The sequence below is a fragment of the Danio rerio genome, chromosome 24, assembly GCF_052040795.2.
Source record: "Danio rerio strain M-AB ecotype USA chromosome 24, GRCz13ab, whole genome shotgun sequence".
NCBI classification, from domain to species: domain Eukaryota; kingdom Metazoa; phylum Chordata; class Actinopteri; order Cypriniformes; family Danionidae; genus Danio; species Danio rerio.
In genome coordinates this window covers 20842041-20858717 of record NC_141044.1, presented here as the reverse complement: position 1 = coordinate 20858717, position 16677 = coordinate 20842041, and the positions used below count along the sequence as shown (strand labels likewise).

The window sequence follows — 16677 nt, the reverse complement described above, 5'->3', positions numbered from 1 at the left end:
CTGCTGTGCCGAACTTCTCAGAATGTGACTCATTGCAAATAACTGTGCAAAATGTTTGACGTAATGGCGTGTCGAGTGGGGGAGTGTGAGAGAGGCTAATCTCTGCCCATCTTTGAGGAGATGCAGATCGCTGGCTCACCCCAACAGCTCTAATCTGACAGAGGCATTTAAAGCCACGTGCCTTCGCTGTTCATAATGGTTGCATTAGAAAACTGTCACTTTCCATTACAAAAGCATAGATAGGGATGTAAACAGCCAGAGCGGGGAAGAGAAGTGCGATGCTGTGTTGTTCGGGGTGGGAGAAACCGTTTTGGAACTGTAATTTGTTAAGGTAGCTGAACTCCACTTAAGATACTCTTCTGAAAAAGTAGCTAAAAATAAGATGCTTTAGGGGCCTTTCACACGGATGTGTTTTTCCTTTCTAGCGCACTACTGTTCTATCTTTTTTCATTATGAATGTGCTGGATGGACGTGTTTGACCATTACACTTGTGTGTTTTATGCATTGTGTCAAGTTAAAAGATGTTCAACTATCACAAGCAGCACAGCTCTCACTGTCAGGTTCAAAAGCAATTGACCATTCAGAAGAGCACAGAGGCGGGGCAACTGTTGTAAGCTTCTGTTTATAGTAGGAAGTTGTGGCCCATTGTGGCTTTGTCCAGATATCCTGAGTTATAATGATGTATCTTGGGTCTGTTATTGTTGTTATTACTTCATGTTCATAATATCATGTCACTTGTACCTTGTTCTGTGCCTTTGTAAAGCCCATTTCTGATCCATGTAACATGTACTTAGAAGCAAACATGAGTTCAATGTGAATGACCCAAAACATCCAATTCACATGGGGCTTCAGTGGCAACACTTGATGGAGGGTGTGTCTTAAGTTGGGGCTGACGCGATTTTCATGGCAGCGTCAACCAATGAAACAAATCTACAATCGGCTACGATATAAGCTGGGGAGTTTGCATAAAGCGATCTTGGGTGTTTTTTTTTTTTTTTTTTTGAAACTTGAAATTATTAAAAAAAATTTTAAGTCATCTCTCTTACTAGCTTACCACTTACACCCGTATGAACGGCTTTCCCGCTGTTACCAGTTTGTCCAGTTAGCTCGCCATGAACATTGGCACACCTGAGTCATCTTTCCTAATGTAATTTGCTTTAAAAGTATTTGTTACAGTAGCTTTTGTGATCTTCATATTGACAAATGTGTTCCCTTTGTAGCGCACTTTGAAAACATTTATGTCATTTTGAACACAGCCATGGCTCATGACGAAAGCTATAGGTGACCTATTATTTAAAAGTGAAATTTACGTAATGTCTCATTATGCAGCGATGCATCGTACTATGATAGTTCAGCTGCAAGTTATGTCGTTGTTCGGGAAATGCACCCCTGATTGGCTGACACCTCCATTGGCGCTTGGAAAGTTGAGAAATTCCCAACTTCTGTAGCGAGCAACACCACTGAAGCAGCACAGATGTACCCACAATTCAGTTTCGCAATGCTTGATGTCACACCTGACGGCCTGTGTGAATGGGGTGTAAGAGTAGGCTGTAACTTTATTTTAAACTATAGACCATTTTAAATAAAAGTCTGCTCAGTCTGCAGTTTATCCAATGCCCAGGCAGTTTATCCAAGACCAAAGTATTATATAAATGAACGGGGGAATCCTAAAATCTCGAAAGCTTGCTGAACTTGGAGTTAAATTTCAAATCAGTTACAAATTCTTAAGTGACATGTCCCAGTCCTGTTGTTGCTTAACCTTTAGTTACATTTAAGAGCATAATTTTCAGTTTTTTTTTTTTCTGCAACTGTGTAAGCTCAAAGATTAGCATGACACCAATCTCCTTTGCGATTGTTTCAGTGGAAACCAGAGGACACATTTAGATACATTTTAAGGACAGAGTCAAAACCTGAGCAAATACTGGAGGATGACACTGGAAGGACACAATATGTGACGGGATGTGTTGTGATGTTTTTTAATGTCAAAATAAATGTGGGTACGTATCAGTCACCAAGTGACAGTGCTTACCATAACAAACAAGTGAATCTGTACAGACTCCTCCCCCACATGGCTATAAAGACTGACAATTGGCTATTTTAAAAAGAAAGCAAGGCTTGTTTCGCTGAAATGGCCATACTGAGCTTTGAACTTTTCTCTATTCAAAGTAATGCGAGTAAACGTCTTTGGATATCTTTAGTCTTTGGTAGGGATTACATATTTGTACATTTGGTGTGAGGTACATATTTTCAGTAGCAATCATCAAATACAATCTAATCTTTTTACATCAAATAAACCAGCTCCTGAGCAGGTTTGAGGTTACAGACCTGTTTCTATGACAACAGCTCCTAAATAAGATTTAAAGAAACTATCTTGGATTGTGTCAAATCATTAATCAAGCTAACTGAACAATCCATGTATGAAGAGTAGACCCATGGATGTGTATTTCTATTCATCACAGATTTCCTTTGTTCTGTTTCCCGCGTTTTTGAGTTCATCATTAGTTCAACTGTATCACTGAGTGTATTTAAATCCCCCTTGTTTAGCCTTCCGTTGTTGGTTGTAGTTTGTTCTACATGTTTATATTAATGCTTATGTTGGTGTTTGTCTGATCCCTTTTGTTATTAGCTCTTTTTGGACCTAATATTTTTCTGGGCAAAAAATAATGTCTAACAAGCTTTATACCATGATTTGCAGGAGGCTCACACTAAAATGTTATTTTTTGTAACTATAATTTATCAAAACAAGTTGCCAGGCATATTTTGCAAAAGACTAATTTTATGACATTTAAAGACTATATTTAAGGATAACAGTTCAGCCAGAAAATAGTAATTAACTGTCCTTTAGAATTGTTATACTTTGCCACTTTCTTTCAGTCATTTAAAATGCAGTTCTGCTTAATATGATCACTAACTCCTTATTTTTATAAGCACAGTTCAGAATAAGTGTATTTTTATTTTAACATGAAACTGCGCATCTGTTGTTCTGAGTGTTGAGCATTATTTTATTGATATTTTTTAAATATATTATAGTTAGACTCAGAATTATGTAGAACCGAAAATGTAGGGTCTTTACTGTACCTTGTATAAGTACACATTGCAAAACTACACATTCAGAAAAAGTACCCCCCTAGTGGCCATATTTCTACCTTTTTATTTCTGAGAATGCAGAAATCTGGTTGAGTATAGCAGAGCATCAGAATAAAGAAGAAAGGTGATTGAAGTGACTTTGAACGTGGCATGGTTGCTGGTGGCAGACGGGTTGGTCTGAGTACTGTTGATGTACTGAGATTTTCATGCAAAACTATCTCTAGGGTTAACAGAGAATGATCTGAAAAGGAGAAAGCTCTGTTGGCACAAAAACCTTTTTGATCCCATAAGTAAGATGAGAATGGCCAGAATGGTTCGAGCTGATAGAGAGGCAACAGTAACTCACATAACCACTTGTTACAACCAAGGTATGCAGAAGAGCATCTCTGAACACACAACACGTCCTTCAGGCGTATGGCCTACAGCAGCAGAAGACCACACCGGGTGCCACCTAGAGCACCTTTGGGATGTGGTGGAATGGGAGATTCGCATCATGGATGTGCAGCCAACAAATCAACAGCAACTTTGTCATGCTATTATGTCAATGAGAATCAAAATCTCTGAAGAATATTTTCAGCACTTTGTTGAATCTATGCTATGAAGGATGAGGGCAGTTCTGAAGGCAACCTGGGTCCAACCTGTTATTAGTAAGGTGTACCTAATAAAGTGGCCAATAAATGTATGTAGCATATATGACATAATATACCTTATGTGAAATTCAGATATAACCGTGTATATCACATATGTAATTTGCATTTATTTGCATATCAGATTTCAGTTTGGAATCTAAACATGCACACTTACCGTTGTTCTTTTTATCATTCCTTGGGAAATTGTGATGAAAATCTCCTGGAAGTGAAGTGACCGTGCAACAGGAAATGCTTTGTTCAGGCTCAGTGCTCTGCAATCTCCGGCTCTCTGCTTGGCCACGAACAATACTGAATGTTTGTAACTTTCTGCCTTGTGAGAGCTGAGCTATTACCAAGGTTCTTTTCGAATCTATTACTGAGAAGCTATTACCAAGGTCTTATCTCCCAGTGACATGTTGCTGTTGACTCGGACTTAATTTTTTATTATTGGACTGAGTCATCAGTGGGCACAAATTTCCAGGGACTGTTCTGTTGCAGGAGTTTGATTAATGAACAGCGTAAACTCTAGCATTCTCCTGCAGGCACAGATGGCCAATGAAGTAACCCAATTAATCCAGACGTGTCATCAAATACCAATACTAGGTTGACAACATGGTTGTGTAAAAGTGAAACAAAAGGAGAGCTGAAGAGCTTGTCAGACTTAAGGTTGATTGTCAATGCCGTTGCTACAGCTCCTCCTTTGAGACGTTAGTCTAATGAGTATTAGATCCAAGGGGATTGTTCCCTAATTTCATTTCATAGCGCATTTTGCTGTGTTAATGGATTTGATGTGCTGTTGGCAGGACTGTTTCAGTGGACAGAGTGAGTGCCACATCATCGGATTTCAGATTTGATCCATGGCCAATTGAAAGCACCTTTGAAGATGACTGTTTCTTAATTAAGTTTAGGGGGAAAGTCAGTGAAGCAGTTAATTGTTTTAACTTTGGAGCTTTAATTACGATTTCGGTTGAGACTAAGATAAAAGATGTTGGCTGTGAGTGTGCGTGCACTTGTGTGCTGTGCAGTGTTAAAATGACATTACTTCGATGAAATGTCTTTTTTTTTCTTGAATATACAATTTTGATAGATTCTGTATTAATCCACTTCCGATGCACATTATAATGTAATGCAATGTGTGTTTATACAGTATAGCGCATTTATCTTTACAATCATGTGGGGGATCTCTTAACACCATCACCAGTGTGCAGCTTCCACCTGGATGATTCAACAGCAGTCAGTGCACCTCCACACACTAGCTGGTGAAGTAGATAGACTGTGATAGAGCCAATTTGGCGGATAGGGATAATTGGGAGGCCATAATGGATAAGGGCCGATGGAAGGAGTTACACCTCTACTCTTTAAGAAAAGTGCCATGGGATTTTTAATGACCACAGAGAATCAGGACCTTGGTTTAACATCTTATCCGAAAGATGGTGCTCACTGAAAGCATGGTGTCCCTTTCACTTTACTGGGGCATTAGGACTCACACAGACCACAGGTTGAGCTCCCCCTGCTGGCCTGACTAATACCACTTCCAACAGCAACCTTGTTTTCCCATGTGGTCTCTAATCCAGGTAATGACCAGGCTCAGCTCTGATTAGCTTCAGTGAGTAACCAGTCATGGGCTGCAGGGTGATATGGTTGTGGTTTAAATGTTAAAAAGGTAAAATAAATAAAACTAACACGCAGTGGCACAGTAGGTAGTGCTGTCGCCTCACAGCAAGAAGGTCGCTGGTTTAAGCCTTGGCTGGGTCAGTTAGTGTTTCTGTGTAGAGTTTGCATGTTCTTCCTGCATTCGCATGGGTTTCTTCCGGGTGCTCCGGTTTCCCCCCCAGTCCAAAGACATGCGGTACAGTTGAATTGGGTAGGCTAAATTGTCCGTAGTGTATGTGTGTGAATGAGTGTGTGTGGATGTTTTTCAGAGATGGGTTGCGGCGGAAAGGGCATCCGCTTCGTAAAAACGTGCTGGATTAGTTGGCGGTTCATTCTGCTGTGGTTACCCCAGATTAATAAAGGGACTAAGCCAAAATGAAAATGATTAAATTAAATTAAATTAAATTAAATTAAATTAAATTAAATTAAATTAAATTAAATTAAATTAAATTAAATTAAATTAAATTAAAACATGTGAAATGCATTTACTGCAATATTACAAAACTTGAATATTAAAAAATAAATGTACAAGCATTTTTTTTTCATTGTTAGTTTATGTTGACTTGTAAATGAAGGAACCTTATTATAAAGTGTAACTTTAGTAATATTAGATTAAAAATATCTTGATTTGAAAGAAAATAAAATACCAAGTTAAGTAATTCAATGTTTACAACTAAATAAAACTAAAAATAAAATAAACCTTTGCATTTACATGAACGTTTCCCCATTGTTCTATTTTCTTGTCAAATAATAAATCCATTTAAGATCAAATTAAAATCAACAGTAACAGTAAATCTCAAAAGTAATTAGCACAATTTAGCATTTTTTATAAAGCTTTTTACCATTAAAAGAGTAAGACCTTCATCAAGAAAATAATTCTTTGTTATCCTGTTCAACACACTCTGTGTTTTCAGCTGAGTTGGCACTTTGTAAAGTGTGTGTGTTTTTTGAGAGGCCTTATCAAATGTGTTATAACAACTAAATTTCCTAGAAAACAGTATGCAAAATTAATAAAGCTATTCCTCTTGTTAAAACAGAGCTACAGTATGGATAAGAATTAGGACAAATTATTAACCTTTAAATGGCACCTCTGATGAGAAGCATCTTTTGTTAGCTGTTTGGACTGAACTGTGTGTAGGTGTAGTGTGTCCACAGTCATATCGTGGTGATATAAAGACAAAAAGTATCTTTTTATTTTTCCTGATGTTAAAATAGCACCAAAATCCCTCCCATTTTGAAGCCCACCTCAACATGACATAGGAGTGCAATTATCCCACCCACCGAATTGATTCACAGCCACATATTAACATGTCTTCATAGTTACATGTATAATCATATCAACAAGACAGGACATGCACAAAGTATCTATGATTAAAAGATCTGTTCAGCTCACTGTGATCATCAATCATCATCAAATGTGGTCAAGAATGAGTTTTACAAGTTTAAAACATTTTTAAAAGAGTGCATGTTTGTAATGAATTACAGCGTATCAAGTACAATGATTTTATCATCTTTATCACTGCAGCTGCATGTCAATGCAATTATAAAAGAAGATGCTTCAATCTCAGTTTGTGGATGTTAAATCAGGTTTATTTTGTACATAACCATAATGGATGTCCATACAGCAGTGGATATTGACATGTATCCGTTCACATTTGCCATGCAAAACAGTGCAAAGTTAAACGCACACACTGTTTGTGTGTGAGAACTTTGTAACAACATTGTGTGTGACTCATCAAAAGGCTTGAATTAATTCCACAGCAAATACATCAAATAATCATTGGCAAAGTTCCTGCTAATTCTCACAAACGTTACCTGAAATCTGCTTCCTTCATGTCTGTCACTGTGCTGTTTATCTGATGCAGGTACACTCTGACAGGCAAGTGGGAACAGTGGGCAGGGAGAACTAGCATTAAATGCACCGGCAACAAGCACCTACAGTGTGTTAATTTCAATACTTTAATAATCTGTTTTTTTAAACCAAAACTTTTCAGACACATTCTGGAGACACAAAAGACTTATCTTAAATATTAAAAAAGAGGTAAAATAGGTCTTTAAAAAGCTTAGAAAAACAACAACAACAAAAAAACTTTCAGAACTTTACATTTATAACCTCAAATATGTAAACGTGTCCTTTTGCTCTTTCCTCAGATGCATGCCAAACCACTGTGAACACGGAGGTCGATGCAGTCAGACATGGGACAGTTTCACATGCACCTGTGATGGCACAGGGTACACCGGAGCCACCTGTCACACATGTGAGTGTTATTGGTCGATTATATCTGTGAATGTATGTGGTTGTTTATCCTGATATCACACTTTCTTAGAAGTGAAGGAGTCTTTTGTGTTAACCTCAGCATGTGACATAAATGCACTGCCACATAAATGGAAGAGGAAAAACAGGCTTTCTTTGAAATAAAATGTTGAAAAAGGAGAATGGAAAACAGCAAAAGAATATAATATTATCGTCTAGAAGAACATTCTGAGAAATGTCAGATTTCTGCATAACAATATTTGCTTTCCTGGTATGTTTGGCTTTTATCCATGTGGTTTAAGTGACATGTTTTTACAGCAGCTAAAACATGAATTTATAAACCATTTCTGTTTGTTATGAGGTATAAACGGTATTTCGAATGGAATTTGGAAACATTTGAGACTTCCAGTAGAGTATCAACATTGATTTTGGCTTTGCATTAACATTTTGCCAAGCTAAGTTTGACCTTAGCGTAGTGCTAAGCTACTGATGAGCTCCTTCACTGCTCTAGAATCTGGTCAAAACATTCCATCTAGACACACCATTTACATTTCCTCCCTTTTGAATATGACCTTCACAGTTGTTGTGACATCTGCGTCTCGTTCAAACCTTCGCTGGGTTTCAAAACTGAGATATTGATTTATATGAACACGTCTGTTGTATTCTCTGTGAAGTCTGTTTGGGATCAGTTCTGAGAGAAATAGTTGAGTATCACTACAGAGGGAAACTTTTTTAAGACCCCAGGGGTTAGATGGAGACGAGGAGAGACTGGAAGTTACACAGTGATGTCAGTTACACAGAAGCGAGTATAAAAGATGTTGAACTCTGCTGAGCTACTGCCCTCAAACCTCTCCATATACAAAAGCAAGGTTGTACGGTACTTGTCAATAGTCAGGCTTGATAAAAAAAAGTTATATTTGTATAGTTATGAAAGTGTATATTTATATATTGCTTTGTGCACTCTGTATACTGGATAGCAAGTTGCTGTTTTTGGCATTTATTTTTAACAGAAAATGTCCTACTTAGTTCATGCTACTCTAATGTAGTGACTTATAAGTAGATAATTTTCTTTGAATGCTTGTCACTATATATATTACATACATATACAGCTGAAGTCAGAATTATTAGCCCCTCTTTGATTTAAAAAAAAAAAAAAATTCCCAAATGGTGTTTAACAGAGCAATGAAATTTTCACTGTATGTCTGATAATATTTTTTCTTCTAAAGAAAGTCTTATTTGTTTTATTTCGACTAGAATAAAAGCAGTTTAAATTTTTTTAAAGCAATTTTACGGTCAACATTATTAGCCCCTTTTAGCCATATTTTTTCGATAGTTTACAGAACAAACCATCGTTATAAAATAACTTGCCCAATAACCCTAACCTGCCTAGCTAACCAAATTAACCTAGTTAAGCCTTTAAATGTCACTTTAAGCAGATAAAGGTGTCTTGAAAAATACCTAGTACAATATCATTGTAAACAATGTACGCATTATCAGTTAAATCAGACATAAATCAGTTACTAAAAATTAGTTATTAAAACTCTACCAAGAATTCTGACTTCAACTAAATATATATATATATATATATATATATATATATATATATATATATATATATATATATATATATATATATATATATATATATATATTTGAATTTTTTACTCTCTTGTAAGGCTATGTAAGGTGAACCTTAAAAATTTCTACATTATAAATATTCTTAAGTATGATTGGGGGGACTATTGTAAGGGTTAGTTTAACCTAAAAGTTTGTTTTTCTTCTTATTGTTCACCTTTGCTTTATGTGATGAATGGATTTAATTTAAACTTTTATTCACATATAAACATTGATGAGTGAATGTAAACAGAAGCTTGAAACAATAAACCTTCCAGAATCTGAAACATGATGTGACATACAAAAATCAGCATAATTGGTACTCACACAAGCATGCTGCAGCTTCATGACCAAATTTGAAACCTGTAATCATTGTTCGCCAATCAGTGTTAATATGTGAGAGTCTAATTATAAATAATAACTTATAAATTGATCATTTAGAGTACATGGAATAAACTGCTCATTTCATATGGATGTATTTATGTTTCTCTTTGTGAATTTTTTAATGTGTCAGACTTTATAAGTGCATAGACTTTTAATGTAGGGATAGAAACCTTTCAGATTGTATAAAAAAGTGTGTGTGATATGTGAGTATGAGTAAAAGATGGTATAATTTTCTGTCTTTTTAAGGTGAAATGATGCCTTATATTATATTTGATAAAGGTTTCATTTATTTCTCTTCTATAGCTGTCTATGAGCAATCCTGTGAGGCCTACAAGCATTTAGGAAGATCATCTGATGCCTACTGGATTGATCCAGATGGAAGTGGACCATTAGGCCCTTTTAAAGTCATCTGCAACATGACAGGTGAAGTGCATTTTTATTTATCTATAAGCCTGTCAATTACTCATGCTTTATAAATAAAGTAATTTTCTACATAATGAATGCTTTCGAGATGCGTCACAGTGGTGCTGTGGGGAGCATGATTGCCTCACAGCAAGAAAAAGTCGCTGTTTCGAGCCCTGGCTGGGTCAGTTGGCATTTCTGTGTGGAGTTTGAATGTTTTGCCTGTGTTGCCGTGGGTTTCCTCTGGGTGCTCTGGTTTCCCCCACAGTCCAAAGACATGCGCTATAGGTGAATTGAGTAAGCTATATTAGCCATTGTGTATGTGTGTGAATGAGTGTATGGGTGTTTTCCCGTGTTGGGTTGCGGCTGGAAGGGCATCCGCTGCGTAAAACATGTGCTGGATAAGTTGGTGGTTCATTCCACTGTGGCAACCCCTGATTAATAAAGTGACTAAGCCAAAAAGAAAATGAATGAATGAATGAATGAATGAATGAATGAATGAATGCTTTCAAGGATTTCTCTATTCTCTAACATCTGAGTAAGGTTTTTTAAACACACTAAAAACACACTAACACCTCCCTAGACTTTTTTTTCTGCAATATTGCAATCTTGGTTTACGTCATCCCACTGATCCAAAAATAAATAAGTTCAACTTAATGGAACATGTAGGAACGTCAGGACATAAAATGTTATCGTTTGAGGACAGGAACTGCAGTCATCTCAGAGCAGAGGAAATCCCTGAGCGGACACGGTAGAGCAAAAAATCATGCTGAAAAGAATGTGTCTGTCAATTTTAGAAATGTCTACAGCTTTTAGAAAGGGTAAGTCTTGTTTTGAGGTGGGAAGGAAAGATTAAGGTTGCAGGATAATTTAGACTGAAATATAAAAACAAGATGAACATTTATCTTAAGAAAGAAAATTTGTTCGTTTGTTTGAAGTTCAAATTAATAAAACTTAAAAAAGCTTGAGGAATATTTGGAATAAAAATCCATTTGACACTTCATGATCAGTAAATTTTTTCTAAGGTGTAACTTTAATAAGAAAATTTGTCCTTGATTACATATGTCAGCTAAAAAAGAATTAACTTTTGTTTAAAAAATTATAATTAAAACATTTGGAAACATATTCACTCAAGTGTGGTCTTTGCACTTTTAGTTAGGTGAATGTGTTTACCTTTTAAATTTAAGTTAATTAAATATTAAGCATTTAAATATTTTTTTTTAAATAATTGCTTGCTCTGAACAATTCTTGATTACATTTTGGATCATTTGGTGTCAGTACGATTTAAAAAATACTTATATGTATTTCAGCATGAATGTTTTAAATTATGACAATAATTACATTATATATTTCAAGTAAAAACAGCTTTTTATCTTTCATCAGAGAATCCTGAGGGACAAAAAACAAGGTTTCCATAAAGATATTTAACAACACACCTTTCTTAAAATTTATAATAGCAGAATAAAGATTTTGAGCATTAAATTAGCATAGTGAAGATTTCTGGAGGAAAAATCAGCTTTGCCATCACAGAAATATAATATATAAGTTATTTTAAATTGTATCAATAATTCAAACAATTTTTGATTCAGGTTTCAGATTCTTTCTTACAGACTTTTTTAATGGTGTTTAGTAAGCACTTTATTGTCTTTATGGACATTTATGATTCATGTAAACTATTGTAGAAATACTTCTTGACAGTGATACAAAAAGGTTTGAGTCATTAATATACTCGTCTTTTAAGATCTGTTTACTGCATTGTTGCAAAAAATAATAATTTTTCAGCTTTCTAAATATGAGCAAATGCTTACGGTATATTGTGGTGTCTTTTATTAGTCAGTATCCAATTTAATGATCATTATTTTTTCTGTGTTTCAGAGGACAAGGTTTGGACGACAGTGGTGAATAACCTTCCGGCACAGACAGCAGTAACTGGCTCCAGCCGGGAGAGACGGACAGTTTTACAGCTGAACTACAGTGCGTCTATGGAGCAGGTCACAGCAATAACCAACAGCGCTGAGCACTGCGAGCAGCACGTCTCCTACGCCTGCCGAATGTCACGTCTACTCAACACTCCAGGTACTGAGAGACTGTGTGAGAGCGTTTGAATGTTTGCTTCCTTGTAGATTCTTCTTCCCAGGTTTATTTGTAAACGTGCCTCTACCAAAACTTTGGCAAAACTCCTAAATCTTTTTTGCTACAGGACAGTTTGCTGCAGTTTTCAGCTGAAATGAAAACCAGAGGTCGTAAAAAAAGGAACAATCTTTTATATTATCTACAACATAAAATTACAGGACAGATTGTTATAATTATCAATCAATGAACGCTTGTTTCTGCTGAGTTTCATACACAATACAACTGAATGATCTTAAGCCACTTTTACCATTGAAAATTATTTGTAAACTAAAATGTGTGAAGTTAGGTAACATCAGATAGTCCTTTAAGCAATGTAATTTCAGGACTTGAAAATGAAGTGACATGAGATATATCCATCTATCTATACACTACCTGATAAAAGTCTTGTCGCACAAGTTTTGTGAACAACAAAAACAACTGCATTCATTCATCTCTGCGATGACTCAAATGACTTGTTAATAAAGTCATCTGGAATGGCAAAGAAAAGCATTCTTGCAGGCCTCCCAGAGTTTATCAAGACTCTTTGGATTCATTTTCAATGTCTCCTTCATCTTATCCCAGAATGCTTAATAATGTTCATGTCTGGTGAATGGGCTGACCAATGCTGGAGCACCTTGACTTTCTTTGCTTTCTGGAACTTGTATGTGGAGGCTGAAGTACGAGTAGAAGTGCTATCCTGCTGAAGATTTTGCCCTCTTCTGTGGTTCTTAATGTAATGGGCAGCACAAATGTCTTGACACCTCAGGCTGTTGATGTTGCCATCCACTCTGCAGATCTCTCGCAGGCCCCCATTCTGAATGTAACCCCAAACCATGCATTTTATTTATCTTGTGGCTTCCAATAGGTCTTCTGCAGTATTTGTGATGATTGGGATGCAGTTCAACATATAGTTCATCTGAAAAATCTACCTTCTCCTCCTTTTTTAAATGATCAACTAGAAGTCAAGTTATTATTTGTTTCTCTTAACTGGGATCGATGACAAGATTTTTGTCAGGTAGTGTATAGATAACGTTGTATCTTTGTATTGAAATTTGTATTTTTCCAATATTTCTCAGGTGCTGTTTAACAGAGACACTGTGAGGTGTTTTTCTAGTTTGCAAAGTTTTAGTCTAAGTCTAAGTTTAAAGCACTATTTAAAGGCCTAAATGAATAGTTCACCCAAAAACTGAATATTCTGTCACCATTTACACATCCTCTACTCATTCAAAGTCTGTTTGATTTTCTCTGTTCTCAAAGATTCAAAAGATTGTGTTCAACAGAAATGAGAAACTCAAAAGATATACTGGAAAAGTGCTAGAAACCTGTAAGCATTGGCTTCCAAAGTATTTTTTTTTTTTCTACTTTGGAAATCAATGTTTACAGGTTTTTAACATTTTTCGTACGTTTTTGTGTTCCACAAAAAGAAAAAAAAGTCAAACAGGTTTAAATCCACTTGAGGATGAACAGTAATTAACAAGAACTAAACAATAATTATATTTTTGAGTGAACTATCCCTTACTTAGGTTTTTATTAGGTTAACTAGACGATAGGCTGTATGCACAGCTAGTGTTTTTCAGCCAATGCTAAACTTACGATGAAAGCTTAATGTGACTATTTTCATAAGGTTCCTTTTACAGCATCAATGTTGTATTGTAATTACAATACATTCAGTTAAATAGACTTAAGCATTCGTTTAGTGGTTTAAGTTTAAAATGAGATGAAACACCGTTTAAACTTCAGTGCCATCAGGATCAGAAGGTGAGCACAGAAACTTCATTAAAAATACTAGGATATAATAAACTGTCATATTTTAAAGACATGGCACTGGAAAATGGAATTTAATGCAGTGCTTTGTCTCCAGTCTTCCCTTTATATTTTATATCTATCAGGCAGTTGAGATCACAGATTTTTTAAGAAATCAAACCTTAACTGTGGCAATTTTATAATGGAAAGGCAGTTCACTGGAAGCGCTGAGGCTGGCTGGCTAAATATAAAAGTCTGTGTGCATATACACCATTTTGATTAGGCAACTTTATTTCATTATTATTATTATTTATGTCATTATTTAGGCAAGACATTAGGGTGTCTAATAATATTGACCTTAGCTTTTTATTATTTTCCAGCAAAACTAAAAGTAACAAGGGTATGTTTACATATCACATCTTTTGCGCACACAAGATCACTATTTCAAATTGAGATGTGCGGCAAGTAAACACACATACAAAGTAGCATGATTGTGATTTGCATGAGGAGCAACACACTTACTTTTTAAGACCCAAAACACAAACACAAAAAGCCAAAATGACACAAGCACATCATGTGACAAGACCCGTGCATTTGCATACAATATATGTATCATTGCATTGTATTTTTGTTTGTTTGTTTGTCTGTTTAGATCATTTTAGGGCTTTAAATAGTTAATGGTGAAATAATTAAGTTTGAGTGTCTTGAAATGGGGTAAATTGATGGTTAACAGGGCCTTCATCTCATTGTCTGATATACTCTTACTCTCCACTGCTCTCAGTTTGACCCCTCTTATTTTTGGCACCTTGCCCAGTTGTGTGTGGTACAACCCCAGAATGTGGTTATCATAATGGCTTGGTTTCAAGAGAATTAGTACGCTTTGATGTGCATGTGTGGCTAACAGCTAGACTACATAACTAATTGGTAATTTATTAATATAAATACAGAGGTGTTGTTAAATGAGGCATAATGTTGAATTAAAGTTCATAGAGAAGCAAATTAAATAAGTGTAAACATATTTCTGAATCAGTTTTGCTGGTTAGAACAGAGTAGAATTTACTCTGCGATCTAATTATGAGATTCAAATCGACAATCTGTTAATACAGGCTCTAGAATAAAATGCAACAGTTTAAAATGTACAGTAAAGCTGTTTTAAATAGTTACAGTATGTTCCTAAAATGCAAGTTTGTTAGCTAAGATTAACCATATTTAGATGCAATTTTTTTCATGAATGGTAATCAAGTACATAGTAGCCATCAAGTACACAATCGATTTTCATTTAATTTGTTATTTTAAAGGTGTAGTATGTAGATTTAACACCCAGTGGTTGAACTAAGTATTGCATTCCTGAATCAAAACAAACACAAGCACAGGTTGCCAGGTTGACCAACAGGAATGAGTCTGACGATCGAGCCTAAAGGCTGATTTAAGGCTGATTTAAATTGTGTTCTATAGAAAAACAATTAATGTGATAGAAGGAATATTGTCTGCTATAAAAAAGAGTTTTTGTTCTAACCAACACCTTGAATTGATATATTAGAAATGACTGAACAACAGAAAACTGACAATGATCACCAAAGATACACCTCATGTGCTTTATTCAGTGTTAAATGCTAATAATGTGAGTTTGAGTGCCTGTTTACTAGACATGTATTGCCATACTACTGAAAGCAGCAGAAGATAGTTCACCTCAGATCTTGAAAATAAAATAAACCATTTGAAATTGAAACTTTAGAACTGTGACTTAAAACCAGCACATAGTGATTTAGCATGTACATTTAATAATGTTAAATAGGTTTAATATGTATTAATAAGATTATAAACATTTTGTGAGTGAGTGCCTATTCTATGCTTTTGAATGGCTGTATATACAGTACATTTCTGTCTGGTGCAAACAGCCCAATTGCTTATCATCACAAATCTCATCATGTAGCATGTTGTTAGGACACGTGGTTACAATGTAACCTGCTCACCTTATGTTTACACTCGCATTTGCTAATAAAATACCTCATGTGGAACTCTGAATCAAAGTTTCATTTTGGAGTTTAATACTGTCCACCGGGGGTCACATTTTGGTCAAAATCACAGGCTTTCGGAGCCTGTCTTAATAAAGGAATCATATATGTGGTTTTCAACAAGGCAACCCAGGGTGCTGAAATATAATTGACTAAACTGATAGTGGATGAGTTAAAAGAACCAAAACAAAGTCAGCATTCTGGCACATAACTTGCATTTTCAAAGCAGACTATCTGACTTTGAATATATTATGGCATTTTTGTTCTTTAAAAGAGGCAAAAACTTACATAAAGCACCTTTAACATCCCTCAAAAATACGTGTTTGCAGCTTGTTCAAACTATTTATTTGAAATGAGCTGAAACAACACAATTATTGTGGGGTTTTTTTTTGTTTTTGTTTTTTTGGTAAAGCTTTAGTTTTATGTTCAATCCACTTAAAATTGTAAAAACCATTAAGTTTGCCTAATTGATTTGTGTTGGAACGGCATGAAGTATTGTGTGGAAACCAACGTTTGTTACAGTGTTGTTATTGATTCTTAAATAATACTTAAGCAAAACTCATACTTGAATGATTAATTAATTTGATCATTTTATTATTTATACTGTAGTTCCATTTTTATTTTTAATGTTGCATATACACGTGTCTATTCAGCAATGACACCAAGCTGGCTAAAAGTAACAGTAGATACACTCAGTTAATTAAATCAATAAATAAAAAGCAGAATTTTGATTAAAAAAAAATGTATTATTACTGTATGTTTGTTTTTACTCGGGTGAAAAAAA

General features: G+C 35.3%; 1 protein-coding gene across 4 annotated transcripts in view; it reads left to right on the top strand.

Moving 5' to 3' along the window:
* Positions 1–16677, top strand: part of cntnap2a (contactin associated protein 2a) — a 743992-nt gene that overhangs the window by 413358 nt on the left and 313957 nt on the right. For all 4 annotated transcript variants that reach the window (XR_015524505.2, XR_015524506.1, XM_087308738.1 and 1 more), the window contains 3 exon segments: positions 7521–7627; positions 9925–10044; positions 11899–12099. Coding sequence is in view for 2 of the 4 variants with exons in the window: in XM_087308738.1 (XP_087164864.1) it covers positions 7521–7627; positions 9925–10044; positions 11899–12099 (428 nt within the window). In the remaining 2 variants the exon portion in view is untranslated.